At 40.2% G+C, this 21874-nt stretch overlaps 1 protein-coding gene across 1 annotated transcript in view; it reads left to right on the forward strand.

Moving 5' to 3' along the window:
* Positions 1-21874, forward strand: part of LOC144220861 (alpha-fetoprotein-like) — a 51361-nt gene that overhangs the window by 28355 nt on the left and 1132 nt on the right. The window contains exons 10-13 of the mRNA XM_077751216.1: positions 1568-1665; positions 3729-3867; positions 6337-6563; positions 15551-15683. Of these exons, the coding sequence (XP_077607342.1) occupies positions 1568-1665; positions 3729-3867; positions 6337-6563; positions 15551-15683 (597 nt within the window). The remainder of the gene's footprint in view (positions 1-1567; positions 1666-3728; positions 3868-6336; positions 6564-15550; positions 15684-21874) is intronic.

Raw genomic sequence — 21874 nt, forward strand, 5'->3', positions numbered from 1 at the left:
GTGCTGGTAGAGGACTGAAGGTATCCCACGTCCTGTCTGGGCTCAAGCAGGTATATCTACCATCTTTCTGTTTCCAGAGAGAGAAGGATCAATGAAGGTAATTTAGTCCCCTGTAGGTGGGTACCCTTTTGGAGCATTCCCAGTAGACCTCCACAATAGTCATGATGACCATAACATAAGCATGAGTGTTAATAGCAGGAGCATGGATGTTTGGAGTTTATGAAGCAACTTTACAACCAGTGTCCTATTTGATCCTGACACCCGCCCAGTAACATAGGTAAAGCCAGAATTATTAACTACATTTTGTGGATGATAGTATTGAGTTGCAGAAGGTTTAAAAGACTTGCTCAATATCACACAGGCAGTAAGGACAAGGCTAAGGGTTAAATCCAGGTAAATAGTTTGCAAACCTGGTAAAAGTTTCACTGTAACAAACACTGCTTAATAGGATCAGGTGCACTGGGTCTGATTAGTTAAGATGACAATCAGTCGTCCTACTGGAGAGTTAAGCCCAGAGGGTTGCTTGTATTTTCCCACTGGAATCTTATGTGCACGGTTGAAGAACGCTTTGAACTTGCAGTTAGTTCTGAGAATTCCATTTGATTCATTTCAATATGTATTTGTGGAGTACTTTACTATATTGAAGGCTGGTAGATGTTTTTATGAAACGATGACTTCTTAATATGTATCTATATTCCTTTAAAACATGTTTTAACGTTTGGGGCGCCTGGGTGGCTTAGTCGGTTAAGCGTCTGACTTTCGCTTAGGTCATGATCTCGCGGTTCGTGGGTTCGAGCCCCGCGTCGGGCTCTGTGCTGACTGCCAGCTCAGAGCCTGGAGCGTATTTCCGAGTCTGTTGTTTCCCTCTCTCTCTGCCCCTCCCCTCTTCACGCTGTCTCTCTCTCCTAGAAATAAATAAAAATATTTAAAAAAAATATTTTATCGTTTAATTATTTTTGAGAGAGAGAGAGAGAGAGAGAGAGACAGAATGTGAATGGGGGAGGGGGAGGGAGAGAGGGAGACACAGAATCTGATGCAGGCTCCAGGCTCTCGTCTGTCAGCACAGAGCCCGATGCAGGGCTTGAACTTGTGAGCCATGAGATCATGACCTGGGCCAAAGTTGGATACTTAACTGACTGAGTGCTCTGTATCTATATTTTTATTCCTATATCTATATCTCCATATCTGTGCTGTTTATGTAAAAAGGCTGTATTATTAAATATAACCAACACACTCTGACCAATCAAATTTAGATCTAAAAACTACCTTAAAGGATCTCTTTTTGGCTTGATAAATGATTGCCTTATTCTTGTAAAATATGCCATTTAAATGAGTTTATATCACCAGAAACAACATTAATCTTGTTGTACCACTTCTTTTCTCCACAAAGTACATGGACATTCCTGTTTTACCAAAACATGTTTTTCAAGATTTGCAAACTCACTAAGTAAATAAAGCCTGAGGTTTAGGAAAACAGTTACATTAAACTATTACAGAAGATGGTTTTGCAATCTTACCTCAAGATATATTGTTACAATGATAAACACTGATTATCTTTATTTTCCAGAAAGAGATGTTCCAAAGAGTGGTTCATGAAAGCCATGAGCGTATAAAAAATCACTGTGATTTACGTGAGAAATTAGGAGAAGCTAACTTCCATGACAGGTATGCCTCCAAGATATTGTCTAGGTTTATATGATCTTTGGGGAGTTTTTGTTAACTCCTGATGCTGCAAGCTACATCCAACCTGAAAATCTCAGAGGCCAAGGAAAATGTGAGTTCAAAATTAACCTTCCTATCTTTGTCTTGATAATATAGACATCTATATAGCCTTAGGTGCCCTTAACCTGGCTCTCCAGGCCAGTTTCCAGAATGCTGGTCAATGCCCACAGGGTAGGGATCCAAGCAGGCCTTGACTGCCTTCCTGCAGTCTCTTTGGGGTCCTCTCCCTCACACTTGTCCTTCACATCCCTCACACATTCAGTTTGGGGGACTTAGCCTGCAGAGTTTTTTTATTTTTGAGAGACAGAGACAGAGGGGAGGTGGGGGAGTGGCAGAGAGAGAGGGAGACACAGAATCTGAAACAGGCTCCAGACTCCAAGCCCTCAGCATAGAGCCCGATGCAAGGCTCAAACTCACCAACTGTGAGATCATGACCTGAGCTGAAGTCTTATGCTCAACCAACTGAGCCACCCAGGCGCCCCTGCCTCGGGTCCCTTTGTCAGTTTCAAGTCAGTTCCTGTAGCAGATTTAGTATTTTCGCCACCTAGGGTAGATGAATGGATACCTTAGCTATCTGCCAGGGAGAATACATAAACCTCTTGTGTGCAGAGAGACAGGTAAAACCCATTGTATTTCAATGATTGATAAATCAAAAAACAAAAACCATTTTTTAGTAATCTTTAGGTTCTTACTCTAATAGTCTATTTAGAAGTAGAGTATTGAGGAAACAGTTTGATACAGTGCCTAATAATATGGAGCTGAAAATGGATGTCCAGAATAATAGATCCAGAAAAAAATTATTCTTTCAGACAGAATATTTGGCTTATTACTTCTATGTTACGCTCAGTTGCTAATGTCTAGTTTAAGGATTAGATCTGTGGTTCTCAAGCTTTACAGTACATCAAAATTACCTGGAGGTTTTGTTAAAATATAGCCCCGTCCCCAGAGTTTCTGATTCAGGGAGTCTGGAATGGGGTCCGAGAATGTGCATTTCTAATAAGCTCCCAGGGCTGCTGATACTGCTGGTCTCTGGGTCACCCTCTGAGAACGACTGGATTAGGTTGCCTGTTGCATTGGCTGTTACAGCTAAATTTTTTCCCGGACTCCATTTTAATACAAAATGCAATGACTGATTTTGATTTTTTGTTGTCTTCAAATCTGGTCTGTAGAGTCTTTCTCCTTAAAAATCTTTCTCACATCCCTCTGTTCCCACCACCACTTTCATAGTTCAGGCTATCACTGTCTCTCAGTTGGATTTCTGGTGTGTCTTCCCTCACATTGCTTCTCGCTCACCTCTATTCATTCTTAATATGCTAATTATAATTATCCTAAAAATAATGCAATTCTGATTCTGTAACTGAGCTTTCTTTTTCTGTTTCCATTTCCCAATTTCCTGGTCCCCTTAAAAAAAAAACCCACAAAACCAAACCAAAATCACATTTGATGGCTCCCCTCCCACTTTCACTTCTCTTCACCTGGCTCATTTTTTGCTATTGTTAGATCTCAGCTCACATGCTGTTTCCTCCAGGATGCCTACCTGACCTGCCTGGGCTGGGACTGTTTGCTATTCCATGTGCATCTACAGCACCCTGTATACCTTTCACTCCATCAAGGGTACCTGCTATCTTGCCCAGTAGGGTGAGCCCCACGAGAGTAGGGACTATTTGCTGATTGTTGCTGCAGCCCGTATTCCTACACATTGTAGACAACCAATACAATCTTGAATGGACTGTGCGTACAATTATTATCAGAAGCTGTCACCCAAATTAGCTGGCATAGTATCTTTGATGGATCACACAATAGAGCAATATGTGAGGTGAGAAGAGAATTCTGGGTATATTGATGAAGTTATTGGATCATTGGAATGAAGACTAAAAAAGAATTAAACCCAGTTTAATGCTTTGTTCAGCCTAAACCACAGCTTGTCAAATATAGAGGAAGACTCTAGAATTATTCATTATAGGCACATAGTCATTGCCAGAAGTAAGAGGAAATTATTCTTTCAGGCTCATAATCCTTTATACTAAGAAAGCCCCACAGCTATCTGCTCAAGAGTTGATTATGTTCACGAAGAACATGGCAGCTGCTGCCACCAAATGTTGCCCCCTGAGAGATGAGCAACAATTTGTCTGCTTGGAGGACTCGGTAAGCACATCTGTGATTTCATGTTTGCCTGTTCGTAAAGTCCTAATCCCCAACCTCCAGCAATCCATCTCATATTTGTGGACACATTCTATGAACTGTCAATGTAGTACTACTGTCTCCAGGAGAAATTCTTTTAGACCAGCTCATGCCAATTGTCTTGATTAGCAGCCGGGGTAAGATGTCACTTCTCTAATGGTGGCAATGTCAAATTCAACAAGTCTTTGCCTGGATCATACCCCAGGGTCTAATTCTTGGATTTTCAAGTCAACAAAAATGACTTTGTCAACAATTTCAAAGATAATGCTGATTTTAAACTAACTCTAATGTATAGGGGAAATAAACCAAACTAGTCTTCTTCCCATGTTTCTCCTTTAATCGTACATAACTATCACACTCACAACATCTCTGACACCAAATGTTTTCCCCCACAACAAGTATGTCTGTGTGACACCACCTGGGTATCCTATAATTTAACGCATTCTGACACTGTCTATCTGGAGATAGTGTCAGATCCCACAGGTTAAGAGCTCAGTCCTACAAGACTCTTCCCATCCCGCTTTAGATAACAATTACAAGTCCAGGTTATCTCCTGTGTGATTCTGACTGATCAGCTATAAATCTGAGTTTCCCACGACTCCCTCCTCAGGTTTAATTAATTTATTAGAGCAGCTCGTAGAACTCAGGGAAATACTTAGTGAGGTTTACAAGATAAGTAAAATGTATGATAAAGTATGCAGGTGAACTTTCAAATGAAGAGATACATAGGATGGGTCAGGGAGCATCCTGAGTGCAGAAGCGTCTGTCCCCGTGGAGTTGGGGTGTGTCACCCTCTTAGTATGTGGATGGGTTCACCCACCTGGAAGTTCTCCAACCCCCATACTGTTGGGATTTTATAAAAACTTCCTTCCAATTATTAACTCCATTTACAGGCCTTCTCCCCTCTCTGGAGAATGAGGGGTGGGACTAAAAATTCTAAGCTTCTAATCATGGCTTTGTCTTTCTGGGGACCAGCCTCTACACAGGAGCCCACCCAGAGTTGCCTCATTAGGACAGAAGATGCTCCTTGTGCTCTTATCACTTAGGAATTTACAAAGGTTTCAGAAGACCTTTGTCAGGAGCTGGGGTCAAAGATCAAATATTTATATTTTCAATTATCTCACACCAAACTCACAAATGCTACATTTATTAGACAGAATACCAGTGTATTCATTTACAGTGATAAATGTCTTTCCAATGGCAGCAGTAATTGGGCTTAATAAGTAGACTACAGTTTTTCCTGGATCAAAATATTTGGGAAGATGACTTTAGTATACGACCAGTTGTGCAAATGGAATCAGAAGGGAAGGGATAGTCTTAAGGGATATTTCTTCCAGGCTATAGTGAAGAATGATAAATTATGTCTTTCTCACAATGGAGAACATCCCTTCAGGGACCTGTATGCTCATGTCTCCAAGATGAAGAATCCAGCTCTCTCTCAAGTGGTATTATTTTAACATTACTAAATTCCTGTGTGGTGACAGCTTTTTCTGTCCTATGTTCTTGATAGAACATCTCTTTTATGCTAAATTGGTCTTTATTCTGATAAAATATATAATTTTTTGATTGCATACTTAAAACATTATCTGGCGCTGTCTCCCTTTAATTTTATTATAAATTTTTGTTCTCGAGTCACGCCTTCCTTGGGGATGGACTTTCAGTTAGACTTAAAGGTTCCTACAGACTTATGTTTAGGTGGTCTCTTTGGTTATATTTAAAATGGATAAACTCATACATGAAATGTTGATGCTTACTGTTTCAATGACTTCATCCCCAAATACATAAATGATAGGGATTTTGGGTAGTCATACTTGGAAAGGCACATGGGTAGGCTTGCAGAGAGCATCAAGATAAGAATCAGACACAGTAGAAGCAAGGCAAGGTGACAGTGTTAGAATAGGACCAGGAAATGAAGGAAATAATGGAAATAGGATCCAAGGATTTCTTTGATCATTAATTCATTCATTCAGCAAATATTCATAGAGCATCTACCATATGTCAAGTTTCGTGGTAGTTTTAGATGTCCACTTGTAAAAAATAGAAACAAATTGTATTTGGCTTCTTAAGTTAAAAACTCCATTCATCAATCACATATCTGCATCAAATTAGCAGTTGACTTGAGGCTTGATTTTAATTTAAATGAACATAAGCAACTCCTACCTTAAGTCAACACTGGTCTATAAACTGGACTGGGGAGGAACCTGGAAGTGGAATCCAAGTGAACTCACCTTGAGGATAAGGAGAAGAGGGAGGGCAAGTCTGGGAACCAGGCTGCACCTGCCACTCCGGCTTTTTCCTAAACAGTGAGATCCAGGCTGACCTAGCAGAACCCAGAATTTGAAAATACTCCTTAATCTTATTTTCCTATGGGGTAAAAACAAATAATAATCACCATAACCTTATGGCTCTTATTTTAATTTTTTTCTGGGAAAGGCAAAACTAATTTTTGGAGCTTTATGTAGAAGACACGAAGCAGAGCCTATCAATGCTGGTGTGGGTCACTGCTGTGATGACTCGTATGCCTTCAGGAAGCCATGCTTTGATGATCTGCAAGTCGATGGAACTTACATTGCTCCATCTTTATCCTGTGACCAAGTCATCAGCCTTAAAGGGAACTTGTGCAAATCTCAGGAGGAGGAATTCCAAACTGAAAAGCAAAAGTAAGAATCTTTGTTTAATTCATTATTTTATTTGTTCTGCCAACAAGGGAGCAGGCACAGAGAACTATAAACTGGGCTCATATATAAATATTGCATAATGAATGGACCAGCTAAGTGTTATGTTGGAGGTCCAGAGGAACTGAGAGTATTGTGCAGTTTTGCAATTATAGCTATCATAGTTGGTACCCCAATCGGATTGGTTAATGAGATTGAAGTCCATTGATCAGAAAATATTGATAGAGAAGTACATTAATGTAGTTTTCCTAAAATGTGAAATTTAGAACATTTGTGCATGAGTGTGTGCGTGTGTGTATGTGTGTGTGATATACACATATAATGCATGTGAAACTTTATAAATTAGATAATTTTATGAATATAAGTTATTACTTTACAGAGTGCTGCTCTTCTGGCTTGGCTGCTGTTACCAGTACTGAGGTCTACTGGTCAGAAATGCTGCCAGTAGAATACAACATCTTTACATTTGAACAGGGCTTCTCAATGTGTATTCTAATGTAAAAAGGGTTTCTGGGTGAAATCAGCAATGGAGTCTGTTAACCTGGGCCAGCCTCAACCATGCTCAGTTGGGCTTGCTATTGTCAGCTGCTAAGTCAGCCAGGAGCTGGCTGGCCTGGGCTGACCTTGGCTAGGATGGCCTGTCTCTGCCGCGAATGGTCTCCTGCCCTCCAACAGGCTAATCCAGGCTTCTACACATGGCAGCTCAGAGGAAGTGGTTATGTGGAGGTCTCATGGGGCCCAGGTTTGGAAGCATGCAATGCCAATGCAGCTGTAAAGTAGGTCATAGGGCCAGCCCAGATTAAATGGTAGGAAATAGGCTTCATTTCTTGATAGGAAGAGTTGGAAAGTCACATCGTAAAGGACATGAATACAGAGAATATGGACAATTGGTCCATATTTGTAATCTATCTGCCACCTGTGGATCATTAATATAGTTGTTGAGGGGTGCCTGGGTGGCTCAGTCAGGTTGAGTGTCTGACTTTGGCTCAGGTCATGATCTCACAATTTGTGGGTTCAAGATCCCATGTCGGGCTCTGTGCTGACAGTTCAGAGCTTGGAGCCTGCTTAGGATTCTGTGTTTCCCTCTGTCTCTGCCCCTCCCCAGCTTGCACTCTGTCTGTCTCTCTTTCTCTCAAAAAATAAATAAACATTAAAAATGTTTAAAAAATATAGTTGCTGAAACTATAGAAAATGATAACTGTCAAGATAATGGTAGAAGGAGTAGCGATTAACAGGTCTGGGGCCCTCAGAAAGGAGGGGGAATGACCAGACTTTCTATATGTGGCAGAGATAAGTAAAGATACGGAGTGTTAGAGTTTGATAACTTATAATTCAAAGGAGCTATGTCTTTTAAAAGAGGATGAAGGAGTTAAGTTGAAAGCAGTAAAAGAGAACTAGATACAACGGTAAGTGGATTTCAAGCAAAAACCGCTTCTTCTTGCAAGGTCCTGGGGGAAGCTGTGTGCTCTGGGGAGCCTCATGTTTTCATTTAGAGCAAAACAGAAATGTTCAGAAGAGAAGCTGTAGATATGGGAATGTTTTATTTTTTATATTTTTTTGATGTTTATTTTTGAGAGAGAGAGAGACAGAGTGTGAGTGGGGAGGAGCAGAGAGAGAGAAGGAGACACATCAGGCTCCATTATCTGAGCTGTCAGCACAGCCAGATGCAGGGCTGGAACCCACGAACCATGAGATCATGACCTGAACTGAAGTCGGATGCTTAATGGACTGAACCACCCAGGCACCCTAGGAACATTTTCTTGAGAAAGCCTCTATGTTACAAAGGAGACAGAGGACCAAGAGAGCAGGAGATGGCTCAGATTAAGGATGGAGGAACATCAGTATGATGACAGATGATCTGGGAGGCTTAGATTTCTGGCTGTGACTGAGGCTGATGAGACAGAGACATCATGGACTGGGCTTTGACTTTTGATTATGACGCACTGCCTACTGCGCTAAGGAGGCACCTAAGGGCTGGGCTTTGAAAGTAGCACACATAACACCCAAAACTTTAGGGCAGCCAATCTGCTTTTTGCTGCTGAGAGCATGAGGTGATTAAGAATTCACAGCCAGTCGGCATTTTCTCCAATTCTCCCCATTCCTGCATAGATGGATTGAATGGAACACTTATTGTCAGGTGTTAGTAAAGAGACTATTTGTTTGCTACTGAAGACAAAGAATTATCTTTCTTAGTGGCATTGATCATCCATTTCTTTGCCCCCCATTCTGCTCCTGAGCTTAGAGCTAAGATATTCTCATGGTCCAGGCATTCTCCCTCAGAATGGATTCTGCTCTTGGTGAATGTGATGTTAGAGGCCCCATTTGGAGTTGCCAAAGGTGACTGTTCTAGGAAAAGCCAAAGGGTGAAATTCTGGTTTCTCTGAATCAGCAGGATGCATTGAAAGCACGCCTACCCCTGACGATGGGGCAGTTACCTCATACTGCCCCTCATCATGTTCTCAGGAGAAAGCATGCAAGCCCTCATCCTCATTGTTCCTTCTCCCCCAGCATCATTAGAAGTAGTAGCTTACTATAGTTCTAATTTATTTATTTATTCTAAGCCATGCATTTATAAGGTCTAAATGCTATTGGTCCAACAATATCATCTTGCCAAGTGAGGCAAAGTTTTTGTTGCCTCCGGAACGAACACACACTCATGGACAGCAAGCACAGGTTGTTGCTTGATCTGTTTTATCACAGTACTTGCAATTCCTAAGCCAGCTGACCCTTGGAGTCCTTTCTTCAGTTCCCAAGGTGAGCCAATCACAAACTGGCCTTTAAAACTTCCCAGTCAATACCCAAAGACTGTTGAAACATTTGGCTAGTTAGCCATTCTTTCATTAGTTCAGGCTTGATGTGAGAATGTAGGAGGATTAGGTCTCTTTTACTTATAGCGTGCAAATTTACTTTCTCTTGAGGAAGTTCCCTGGGCATAGATAGGCACCACTTTATGTACAGCATCTCACCAAATCCTCACACAAATTCATGAGGTAGATAACACTATATGCCATTTTAATGTTTTTTTTTTAATGTTTTATTTATTTCTAAGAGAGAGAGAGAGAGAGACAGCGTGAGCAGGGGAGGGTCAGAGAGAGAGGGAGTCACAGACTGAAACAGGCTCCAGGCTCTGAGCTGGCAGTCAGCACAGAGCCCGACGCGGGGCTCGAACCCACGAACCGCGAGATCATGACCTAAGCGAAAGTCGGACGCTCAACCGACTAAGCCAACCCAGGCGCCCCAACACTAAACGCCATTTTAATTGTAAGGAAACCGAGGCTCAGAAAGCAAGAAAACTTGGTATGAGATTATGCAACAGATTAATAGTTGTTGAGCTGGAATTTTCACCCAATCTATCTGGCTTTAACTACAACATAGAGCTTTTAGTGTGCCAAAATCAAGAGGTTATAATATTAGCTATAATTTTTTAAACATCGAGTTATTCTATAAGGGCTAGATAATAAAAAGTATGAAATATTAGGAATCATCCCTGTCCTAGCAAAATCACTGTGTCTTCTGTGTGGAGAAAATAGTAGCATAGAGATAGCTAATGTAGAGATTTCTGGAATATTCTGGGAGGATCCATAATGGGAGCCAAGGGTCAAGCTGGGAAAAAAAAAACAACCTTCTTACTTCCTGGGTTAGTGGCAAGTACTCTACATGGTTGACTATCACAGCATAAATTTGCAAAAATACAAAAAGGAAACACAAGTGAAGGAGCTTCTGGATGGGGAAGAAAAATTCGGCAAGATAGAAGAGAAGGTAGGAGATGAGATCACATAATAAGATAGAGACAATAGAAAGGAAACAGAAGTTCAAAGTAAAAGAATTTAAAATCCAATTAAAAATATTAAGTGAAAATGTGAAGATTTAAGATAGTATATAAAGACTAGACTGTGCTTTCAATGAAATGGTGGGTAAGTTTAATGAAAATAAAAGATTAATATCGTAGGGAGGAAAAATTGGAAACAAGTTGATGGTACTGAGAATTAAAAATAGGATTTAAGATTTAAAAAAGTAAGTTAAAAACTTTAAGCTAAAAAATATAAAGAATTAAGGGAACTGGTTTTTAAACAATTTTTATTATAGTTTTTTTTAAGGGAACTGTTTTTCAATAACAGCGTCGGGTTGGTAGGTAGAGAGATCTGGGTGGGAGAGGGCAGAAGTGGTCAGGAGAGGTAAGTCAACTGCAGGCAGATCACAAGTATGTGACCATTCCTGGGCGAAGGAGTCAAGCTTTTAAATAGCACAGAATCCCCCGTTTTAGAAATGGCAGCCTTCATATCTGGAGCTCTAAGGAGAGAGAACATGACGTCCTGATCTCATTCTCAGACCTTTTGTCTTCTCACAATGGGAGCCTTTTCTNTTCTAACGAGAGAGAACATGACGTCCTGATACCCCTGCTCTGAATCTCATTCTCAGACCTTTTGTCTTCTCACAATGGGAGCCTTTTCTTCCCCTTGCTGGTTCCAGTACAGTTGGAGTGTTTCTCCTGGTTGAAAGCAGCCGCTGCTCCCTGGTGTTCTGGAAACCTATAGCAGTCTTGCCTGTCTTCTCCCTACCGGTTCGTCTGGGGAAGTGCATCTGGAAACCAGCCCACCCAGCAGGAGAAAGGGGAAAGCAGGGTGACTCAGGTATAAATGAGGGAAGGGAGAGAAACTCTGGGCTTGAGACTAGAGAGTTCGGGAGGGGCCGAGCCATGAATGCACTTGGGTCCCACAGCTTGTAAGTGACACAAGAGGAGGGTATAGACAAGGGAGCTTTCTTGCCGCTCCCATTAGGTTTCTCTATTCCTGTGGAATTTACAACTCAGATCTTCAGCCAAATTGTAATAGATGCTCGTCAACTATTTGCTGAATGAGTAAGTGAATAAATAGGAGAAAAGCTGTGACAATGTACTATTTATTGTGGGAGTCAGGGAGGAAGGAGACCACGGTTGGAAGCAACCAATAATTTGAAATGGAAGCGAGTTGTGCTATTATTATTTTAATTGTTCATCATTATTATTATCTTTGACATTATTTATTGCCTTAAGTATGCCAGTTCCGGTACTCAACCCTTTAATATGTCATTTTTGGTCCTTGCAAATACCTTGCAATGTAGGTGTTCAAATTTTCTTTTTATGGATAAAGGTCAGAGAGGTTAAGTATCTCACTCACCATCACACTAACTAGTTGAACCAAAGTAAGTTTGACTTCAAAGTTTGTGCCCTTTTTATGACATTAGAAGAAAAGAGAAGTCCAGGGTTTGCATGAACTAGTAGTAAACTCTGTTCCCTTTCTAGACCAGCTTCTGCCCTTTTGGTGCTGAGTTCCCGAGGCCAGACTACCAAGGCCCCAAATGAGTGTTTGGAAATAGAGTCATTCCCACAGTATAGGTATCCGTGACAGTTAGTGTCGATTGCCTGGGACTTAAGTAATCCTATGTTTTCATGGATTGGTCAGTGAACTTCAGCATCATGGGTAATATTGTGTTTGTAGGGGAATATATTTTAAGACAAAATCCACCAAATTCCAAAGGGAAATAGCCTGATTTCTCCACTTTTACTGATTAATTTCTGAAAAACTGATAGTGATTATTCAAAGGTAGTGTAAACTTCTTTGATTATTTATCTAACCATACAGACTTAAATTATAAAGAAGCCCTTCAAAACAAATACAGCATTTTCTTTCAAGTGTGATCAAGTTTAGGTCTAATTAGAAGAATAAATATGTACAGAAGAGTTGGATAGAAAAAATGTTTATACTATTTCTATTTCTTTTAAAATATTGATTTATGTTATTATTAAAGTAATGCATAGTCATTGCCAAAAATTTAGAAAGTACAGAAGAGAGAAGAAAAAAATCATAATACTTTTATTCCAACACTGCAGAGATACCCAGTATGAATACATGTGCAGTATAAAACTACATGTCACATATGTATGCAAGTGCACACTCTCGCAATTGCCCTTCGTCCGTTAGTCTGTGGTTCTAATATTTAATTATACAAGTTTTGCACAACTTTGCGACTACCTGCTTCCACAAATTTCAGTCCCAGCAATGATCCCTGGAGTCCTCAGTGGAGAGCTTATGAAACTCCCTCCCTCTCGGGCATTCTCCAGGCATGCCCCCCTGGCACCAGTCCTGGGCCCCTGGGAAGAGTCATGCCTTCCAGCGGCTGGTGTCTCTTGCTCAGGTACAGACTGGATCCCTTGAAATGACTAAGCTACTTTATGTTTCGTTGTAAAAAGAAAAACAGCCCTTTCTCCTGACTGCCAGGATTATACCCTTTCAGCGGGTACCAGGGCAGGGTTGTTCCTGTGTGTCTTCATGGTTTGCAGAACTTTAATGAAAATTCTCTTCCAGCACATTTCCAAAGAGTTATCCTGACCCCATGTAACCCAGAAATGAGTCTAATGAAGGCTCAGTTGGGGAACCACAGAATCAGTCCTTCTTCCATTGACCAAGTTTTATTCCTGGATGGGAAGGGTGTGAGCCTGACTTCTTGTCTCAGGATGAGTTCTCCCACGTGGTTCCCAATCCCCATGTCTCTGGGAGGGAGGCTTACCTCACTGGTTTGCTTTATATGCCCGGAACTATAACATTCCCAGGGAGTCTGAAACTGCTGTTGCTAATGCAAAACAGAGTGGACATAGTATCAAAAAGCTAACAGACAGTATTACCTGTTTAACATTGATAAGTTATTACACCTTGCCTGGATCATGGTAAATATCAGCATACTCAGAAGATGCTGGCTGTTGCTGTTATTTTTAATATCACAAGGATGTGAGAGTTGGAGGAGTGGGAGAGGGTGAGGCTGAAATGGCTAGTTCAAAGAGGCATGGCCTTTGGGCTACTATGTTAAGCTGGATTTTAAAAAAATGATTTATTTATTTTTGAGAGAGAGATAGAGACAGCATGGGCAGGGGAGGGTCAGAGAGAGAAGGAGACACAGAATCCGAAAACAGGCTCCAGGCTCTGAGCTGTCAGCACAGAGCCCGACACAGGGCTCGAACCCATGAGCCAAGCTGTGAGATCATGACCTGAGCTGAATTCAGACGCTTAACCGACTGAGGCACCCAGGAGCCCCTAAGCTGAATATCTTATTTTATTGTTTAATGGGATCAGCATGCTATGGGGAACAGGGCACAGCTGTTTTTGTAGGTCCTAAGGGCACTGCTTGATTGGGCTAGGCTTGAGAGCTGCAGATGGGCAAGTTTGCTTTACCCACGCCCCCCACTTTGCTCCCAGGGCCTGCCCTCCCTGCGGGTGAGCATGCTCACTGCCGCACGGTGCCTGAGCTGTGCCACCTACATGCTGGAGACTCTGCTGTTGGTCACTGCGGGGCAGCAAAAGGTGGTGGCATCTCAGTCCAGGAGTCAAATGACTCAGCAAGTTGCTTGGGCCAGCGGCCCACATTGAGATGGCTGGGAGAAGAGGAGGGCGTGTCTAGGGCCCAGAGCAAACTAACCAAGTGCATACCTCCCCCCTCATTGCCTCATTGCCTGGTCTCTCTTCTCTAGCTGATGGAAATTGGACACCAGCTGGGCCTGGCACATGGGGCACCCTACCCCAGGCGGACAGGGATTCGGAGGATCTACAGTATCCTCCATTTTGCCTGTCTGTGGGCCAAGCCTGAAATATTTACTATCTGCAATTATTTACTGGACCTCTGGTTTAAGTTTTCATGGAAACAGCTACTTAAAGCTTTGAGATTTTTTTCTTTCTACCCATTCAAGGCACACATAAAGCCACCAGGTAGTATATGTGTGAACTTGAAAATGAAGAATAAAGAAAGGTTTTTGGTTAAACAGTAAAATATTGATTAATGTACATTTTCCCTACCCTGCATGCCTTATTTTCTTTCTGGTTAAATTTGTCTTGGTCTAAAACACTTTTTAAAAAAGGAAAAAGAAAAAAGAAAAAAGGGAGAGAGAGAGATTGAAAGATAACATTGGAAGATCTGGACTACTATTTCATCAAGTAGAAAGACTAAAACCAGGTTACACTTTTTTTTTTAACGTTTTATTTATTTCTGAGAGAGAGAGAGAGAGAGAGACAGTGTGAGCAGGGGAGGTACAGAGTCTGAAACAGGCTCCAGGCTCTGAGCTAGCTGTCAGCACAGAGCCTGATGCGGGGCTCGAACCCACGAACTTGTGAGATCATGACCTGAGCCGTAGTCGGATGCTTAACCGACTGAGCTATCCAGGCGCCCCACAGGTTACACTTTTGAATAGTCACAGTGTGAGGGAAACTCCAGTGAAGGAAATCGGAGATGATCGTCAAGCCATTATAGTTTCAAATTAGTTGATTGGCTTATCATTAATAACATATGAAGGACCCTCAACTTCCAGGTGTATTATGCTTGTAATATTTATTTGGAAGTTAGTTGTTCAGAATAAATGTTCATTACAAAATGCTACAGGGAAAACTCTTTATTTTTATGATATAATCTATTTACCATCCAATGCAATGAAAAGTTGTTTAACCTAGTAATAATCATGTAAAATAATTAAATTTAATGTACCAATTATGTTAAAGAGATGTCCTGGAAGAAAAGTATGTGGGATAAAACATGAAGATGGAGATGGGCAGTGTGAAAAGTTTGAAGACATCATGGCATTTTCAGGGCTTTTAAATATTTTCTTTTTTGAAAAAATTATTTATTGTCGAGAGAGAGTGTGTGGGTACATGTTTGTGGGGAAGGGTCAGGGAGAGAGGGAGACAGAGAGAGTCCTAAGCAGGCTCAGAGCTTTCACTGTAGCGCCTGATGTGGGGCTCGACCTCGTGTGAGATCATGACCTGAGCTGAAATCAAGAGTTGGATGCTTAACCAACTGAGCCACCCAGGAACCCCAGGCCTTTTACAAACGTCAGAGTGGGAGTGACAAAGAGGCATGGGTGGTGTTCAGCTTCAAGTTAGTAAGGCAGTGTGCAAGCTGGCCATCTAGAACTCAGGCACTGCTCGCATTTTTGCCACTGATTTCTGATTCAGGCTCCTCAGCAACCTTGTGAAGCAGAAACCACATGCAACGGAGATGCAGCTTCAATCAATTATTGCAGATTTCACTCACCTGATGGAGAAGTGCTGCCAAGCAGAGAAAAGCGAAACGTGTTTCATAGAAGAGGTATTCCCGTTTTCTTCTTTATTTTCTTAGGATTTATTGAAGTTAAAAACAAAGTACTCTCTCCATTCCGTTCTGAACGAATTGGGAGAAAAGCACAGTCTGGATGGATTGGTGTAATTGACTACATTTGGGTTCATGGTATGTTAAAATTTATGTTTATTTGAGGAAACCAGCAGAATTTGACACAAATAGAAATGAATACCAGAATCATGACACCAGATGGAGTGGAAATGTTTAGGATTGGGGGAGGGAGAAAGAAACATGAACTGAAGACCCTGGTAATTGTAGAGAAATGGTATCCTTAAAAATAGAGTGAAATTTTATTTTTAAATTAAAAAATTTTTTTTAATGTTTATTTATTTTTGAGAGACAGAGTGTGAGTAAGGGAGGTTGCAGAGAGAGAGGGAGACACAGAATCCGAAGCAGGCTGAGCTGTCAGCACGGAGCCCAGTGCGGGGCTTGAACTCACAAACCATAAGATCATGACCTGAGCCAAAGTCAGCTGCTTAGCTGACTGAGCCACCCAGGCGCCCCAAATATAATGAAATTTTAAACAAATAATGGCTTAAAGACCTGTATGGGCAAACTGTACTTTTGTTCTGGAAATTTCTGGGGGCACAATCAGGAATAGTTACCAAATGCAGTGGGGGCTTAACTAAGGAACTAGGTAAAAGAGTTTCATTTTCTTAGTGGCCAGAATATCATTAGACTCAGGGTGAAGACTACACAGAGGAAAGAGAAACGACCAGAAGAGTGCCTGTGCTCACTCACCAAACTGACTACTGCATTAGTTTCTGTAACTAATCTAATTGTGTCTGGTTACTGAGTAAATAATTTTTCCCAAGATGGTAAAATTACAGAGCTTAAATTTCTAAGAATATCATGGTAGGATGTGGCCCAGAAAATTGATGTCAATTCATGGAGGGGACCTAGGACGAACTGCCCTCCCAGGGACATGATTTGAGGAGCAGAAACTCAGCTATTGTAGTATCAGAGTAAAGGAATGCAAATGTGTAGTTAAAAAAAATAATAAAGCAGTCTTTATAGTGAAAATAGGCTGTGGATGGTTAAGACGGGGATTAAGTTTAGCAATGGCCAAGGGAATGTTATCACAGGTAACAATTTTCCCGAATGCCTAATTACCTTCAGTGGCTCTTTTCTACCTATTCAGCTAAACTGTACATGTGTTTACGTTAAAAGGCATATATCTGTCGTCTAGTCAAGGGCAAGCAAACTACAGCTCTCAGGCTAATAGAGTCCACTTCCTGTTTATATAAATAAGGTTGTATTGACACACAGCCCTGCCCATTTATTTATATATTGTCTATGGCTGCTTTCTGTCTATAACAGCTGAATTAAGTAACTGCAGAACTGAGTGGCTGTGACAGAGACTGTATGAACTGCAAAGCCTTCAAATATTGACTATCAGGCTGTTCACAGAAAAATTTTACTGACTCCCAGAGTAGCTGATACAAAAAATGGAACTAATCACCTATGTTAGAATCTATTATTTATTTTAAAAAATTGTAATGTTTTATTTAGTTTTGAAAGATAGAGACAGAGCGCAAGCAGGGGAGAGGCAGAGAGAGGGAGACACAGAATCCGAAGCAGGCTGTGGGCTCTGAGCTGTCAGCCCAGAGACTGATGTGGGGCTTGAACCCATGAACCGTGAGATCATGACCTGAAGTCAGATGCTTAACCAACTGAGCCACCCAGGCGCCCCTCTATTTATTTATTTTAAAGGCTTTTTACTTTTTGTAAAGCATTCAGAAAACATGTTCCCATATGAGTAACAAACCCATAGCAACACAGATCAACACTTTGAAGAAGGGCCTGTGCCTGGAAACTCCCAAGGGAATTTTCTTGAAGTATTCTTGCTCCTGAGTAAGAACACTACCTGCTCAAACTGTTTAACCAATGGGATGCTAGGAAGATTTCTGTGAACTTTTCCCCCCACGTTTTGCCTAACAGCAATCTTCAGCTTGATGGTTGAAAAGCCCAAATATTATCGCCTCCCCCCCTTCTTTCTCTCCTTTCTTTTAGGATTCCTCTCCCCCAAATGAAGGGAGAAAACAGAAGCTATCTGAAGAATATATCATGTTAATTAAAATATGCCAGAATTACTTCTTCAGATAAAAGTGCTTATTATTTGTAATTATGCATTATCTCTAAAGTTTGGTCACGTTGATTCTTGTATGATTATTGTAAGGCCGTGATTCTGAAACTTTAGTGTGCATCAGAATCACTTAGAGAGCTTACTAAAACAACATCAGTGCTTTCCACCCCAGGGTGTCTGATTTCCGTAGTTCTGGGAAGGGGTCTGATAATATGCATTTCTAATAAGTTTTAGGTGCTGCTGATGCTGCTGGTTTGGCTACCACTTTACTAAGGTGCAAGTAGATAATCATAAACCATTCTCCCATCCCCTCCCCATGTTTCCAAATTGTCTACCTCCAAGTGAGAAGTTGGAGCCAAGGACAGTAACAGAAATAATGAAACAACTGGAAAATAACATATTTACAAAACGAAGTGAAAGAATTTGAGACTATTAAAAGATGGGAATATTTAAAAAATAAACAGTATAGTATATAAATAGGCTTAGCAAAACATGAGGGGATAGATGATAACTATTTTAGAATCTTATCCTCAAGAATTTGTGTTAAGTCTCTGTGCTTCTGTGTTTGTGAAAGGAGTCTAGGTTTCACAATAGCACAGAGGAATGATACCTAGAGACTCCAGAAGCCTCTGTGGAACCAAGACCCCAGAAGCTCAAAGGCTCAGCCAATTGGCAGTCTGTGGCTGTTCCAAGTTAGGTATAAAAGACTAACCACTCCAGGGACCTACAGCCATTTTCTTTGTTTTCTTTTCTGATATTGTAGCAGTCAATTATGTAAACCTGTTCTGCCTGTTAAAAGAGAGAGTGAGCAGGTTGGAAGAGTGCCTTCCTAGCTACGGCCATTGGGGAGGATTAAGCATTTTTAGATAAGGTGGAAGACATAGTTTGAGAAGCAAGCCAAATTCTAAAGAGAAAAAGGGTGAACCAAAGTCAATGTTGGAATGTTGGCAAGAGTAAAACTGAAAAGGAGGGTAAAAAAAAAAAAGCTCAGCCATACAGGGTGAATTTGGATTGTCCAAAGAAGAGGCATCTCTCACATTTCATAAAACAATAACACAAATTGTAGACCTCAACAGGTTCAAGGAGAAAATTCTACTCACAGATATTCACTCTGCCAGGTCAGTGGGGAATGATAATTATAGCCTGAGATATTTCTCTGTCAACCAGCAGAATATACTATAGAAGAAAGTAAACATGAATTAGCAGAAATGTGGGAAGATTGAAACAGTGCTTTGAAAGTAATACATGAAATTTAACAATGAAAAACAAAGCAAAGTTCTCCTTTTAGATGTGACTTAATAAAAGTTCATGTGAAAAGATCTACTGGGTAAGGAGTCTGTACCTAACAACTTGATGGGTCTACTATCAGAGCTACTTCAATCTTGGATGCATTTCCAAAGAAAAAGCAAAGATCAGATTAACCAAGGTGATAATCCCAATGTAGGTGGATCAATGTAGGTCGATCAGATCATTGATCAATCAGGTCGTTGTTGGTGGATCAATGTAGGTGGATTACCAACGCAGGTGGTCACTGATTACTATGTTCAGTTTCTTATAATAGGTGACCCAAGCTTTGAAAATCATATAAGTAATACATGAACACAACAAAAGCTCAAACAGAAGACCAGGGTACATTTCCCCTTCCCAAATTTGAGTTCTTACTTTTAGTTTTCCTAGTGAAACAATCATCGCCTTAATCGTTTCTTAAAATATTAACATCACATAATGAATATAGTGTGCTTATGCTAACTTCAAGAACCCTATCTGGAGGCTCTTAATTTATTTAAAAGTATTTTTAGTTCTTTTATTGCTTATATTTTATTTCTTGGCCCTTCAGTTCCAGTCAGCATCTAATGATTCTCCCAAATATAATTAACATGTCTAAACTTCCTGTGATTTCCTTACTAACTTTACTTTTTAAAGCTACAGCATTGTTCTACATTGTCTGGTTTTGTGTATCTGCTTATTAAATACAAAGTTTATATGCTTTGTTCATAAGTTACTGCTAAAAACTGGAAACCATTAAATAGTTTATTTAATTGTGCGTTTACTTGGAATTTCCTTACATCAGTACCATGAATGGATTGACCAACTGAATGACTTACCCTGTTAAAAGGTATTGAGATTAAATGAATACTCTTTTCCACCACTACCAGCTGCAGAAAATCATACCACTTTTATTTAGTCACACATATTTGGACTATGATTTCCTAGTATATCCTTCTGTTTTTGAGAGTTTCTAACTGCCTTTCTTTTTCTGTGTTGGCAAATAAAGCACTTTCATCAGATCACTAAAATGTTTTAGGTTCATAATAAGACAGTTTTTATAATAAAATATTCTATCCTCTTAAAAGTATATTTCAAAAAGCCCCTTAGTTGATTTTTCAATTGGATCTAGCACTTATCCATGGTTATTCTCATGAGGTTTCATTTCAGTGTAATCCTGAGTAAATTGGACTATTTCTAAAATACTATTTTGTGGTTTTTTTCTTGGACTATTTTATGTTTTGTTGGGCTACATTCTTAAGATATATGTACATATGTATATATGTATTATTTTTCGTAATAATATATAAACTTTCTGCATCTTTGTATTTTATTATTTTTTAAGTTTATTTATTTATTTTGAGAGAGTGAGAGACAAGGGCAGAGAGAGAGGGAGAGAGAGAGAATCCCAAGGAGGCTCTGTGCTGTCAGTGCAGAGCCCAACACAGAGCTCAATCCCACAAACCATGAGATCATGACCTGAGCTGAAATCAAGAGTTGGAAGCTTAACTGACTGAGTCACCCAGGGGTCACTGGGTCCTTGTATTTTAAAATATTATTTTGTCTATATATCTGCACAATATTTTTTCTGGTATGTCAATGGGGATTCTTCAGGTATAAATAGGATCAAATTCTGGCTAAGTAAAAATTAGTTTATTGAAAGGATAGTGGTGGCTACAGGAATCTTTAGGAAGTTTGAAAAACAAGTCGGGTAGCAGACCAGAACCAAAAGCAACTCAGAAATGAGTGATTTTCTGGTATTTTACTGCTATGACATATTATCATTTTATTATTCTGAGCTCCTATTTTTGTACTTTGATATCTTGGTCAATATCATACTGATGACTTTCTTTTTATTTTCCCCCTTCACAGTTCATCAATATCTTTTACATTGATCTTTTTTTTCTTTTTAGCATCAACAAGGCTTTCTTCTTCTTTTTAAAAAGATTTTTACCATTATTGTGCTGGGGTCTTAGAAGACATGACAGACAACACATTTTAAAAGGACATTGGCTAATTGTTATGTCAAGAGAGTATCTAGAATGAAAAAAGGATGGAAATGCATGTCACAGGGATATGGAGAAATTGACTGGTAATGGTTGTTCCAAAGTCTTAGGATGGGTGAACTATCAGCAGTCTACCAGCGTGTCCAGGATTATAGGAAATCAGAGTGACTGATTTGATGTCAGTGTAGGGAAAATATTTCCTCTTCTTTTCTCTGTTCTCTGTATTCCATCACACGGGTCCATGTTTTTTATTTCAAAATCTTGCTTGTGCTTTGCCTCAAGAGTTATCATCCCTTATTTCATGTAGGGCATTTCTCATTATTATAGTAGTTTTTCAGATGCCTTTCTTCTACCTTATCTTACCTTTACCAGAATCTTTTACCCCCCACCCCTGCATTTGTCATCATTACAAGTAAGAAATTTACCAAGGAACTACGGAATAAATGAAGTCAGGAAGGATAGATATGGAGAAATAGGACTTACCCAGTATTGTCAGGTTCAGAGCAAAAGAACAAGATTAAATATGAGGGCTTTGACATTAAGCTTATGGGAAAGTGCCTCATGAAGATTGATTTAAAAAGACATGGGTTACCAGAGAAACAAAGATACCTTAAAACTGCAGAGCTATTTCGCAAACCAAACTTAAATAGAATCCAGTCTGTAGATGATTTAGATGTGGTACTGTTTGAGGGTGGGAAGAAAGGCTAAATTAATAGACTCTAAACTATGTCCCACAGGGTGCTAGGAGCCCTAGGGAGTGCAAGTTATCTATTCACTAGGGTGCTTGTGTGTATGTGTGTGTG

This window comes from Crocuta crocuta, unplaced genomic scaffold, assembly GCF_008692635.1.
Source record: "Crocuta crocuta isolate KB4526 unplaced genomic scaffold, BGI_CrCroc_1.0 scaffold1, whole genome shotgun sequence".
Lineage (NCBI taxonomy): Eukaryota > Metazoa > Chordata > Mammalia > Carnivora > Hyaenidae > Crocuta > Crocuta crocuta.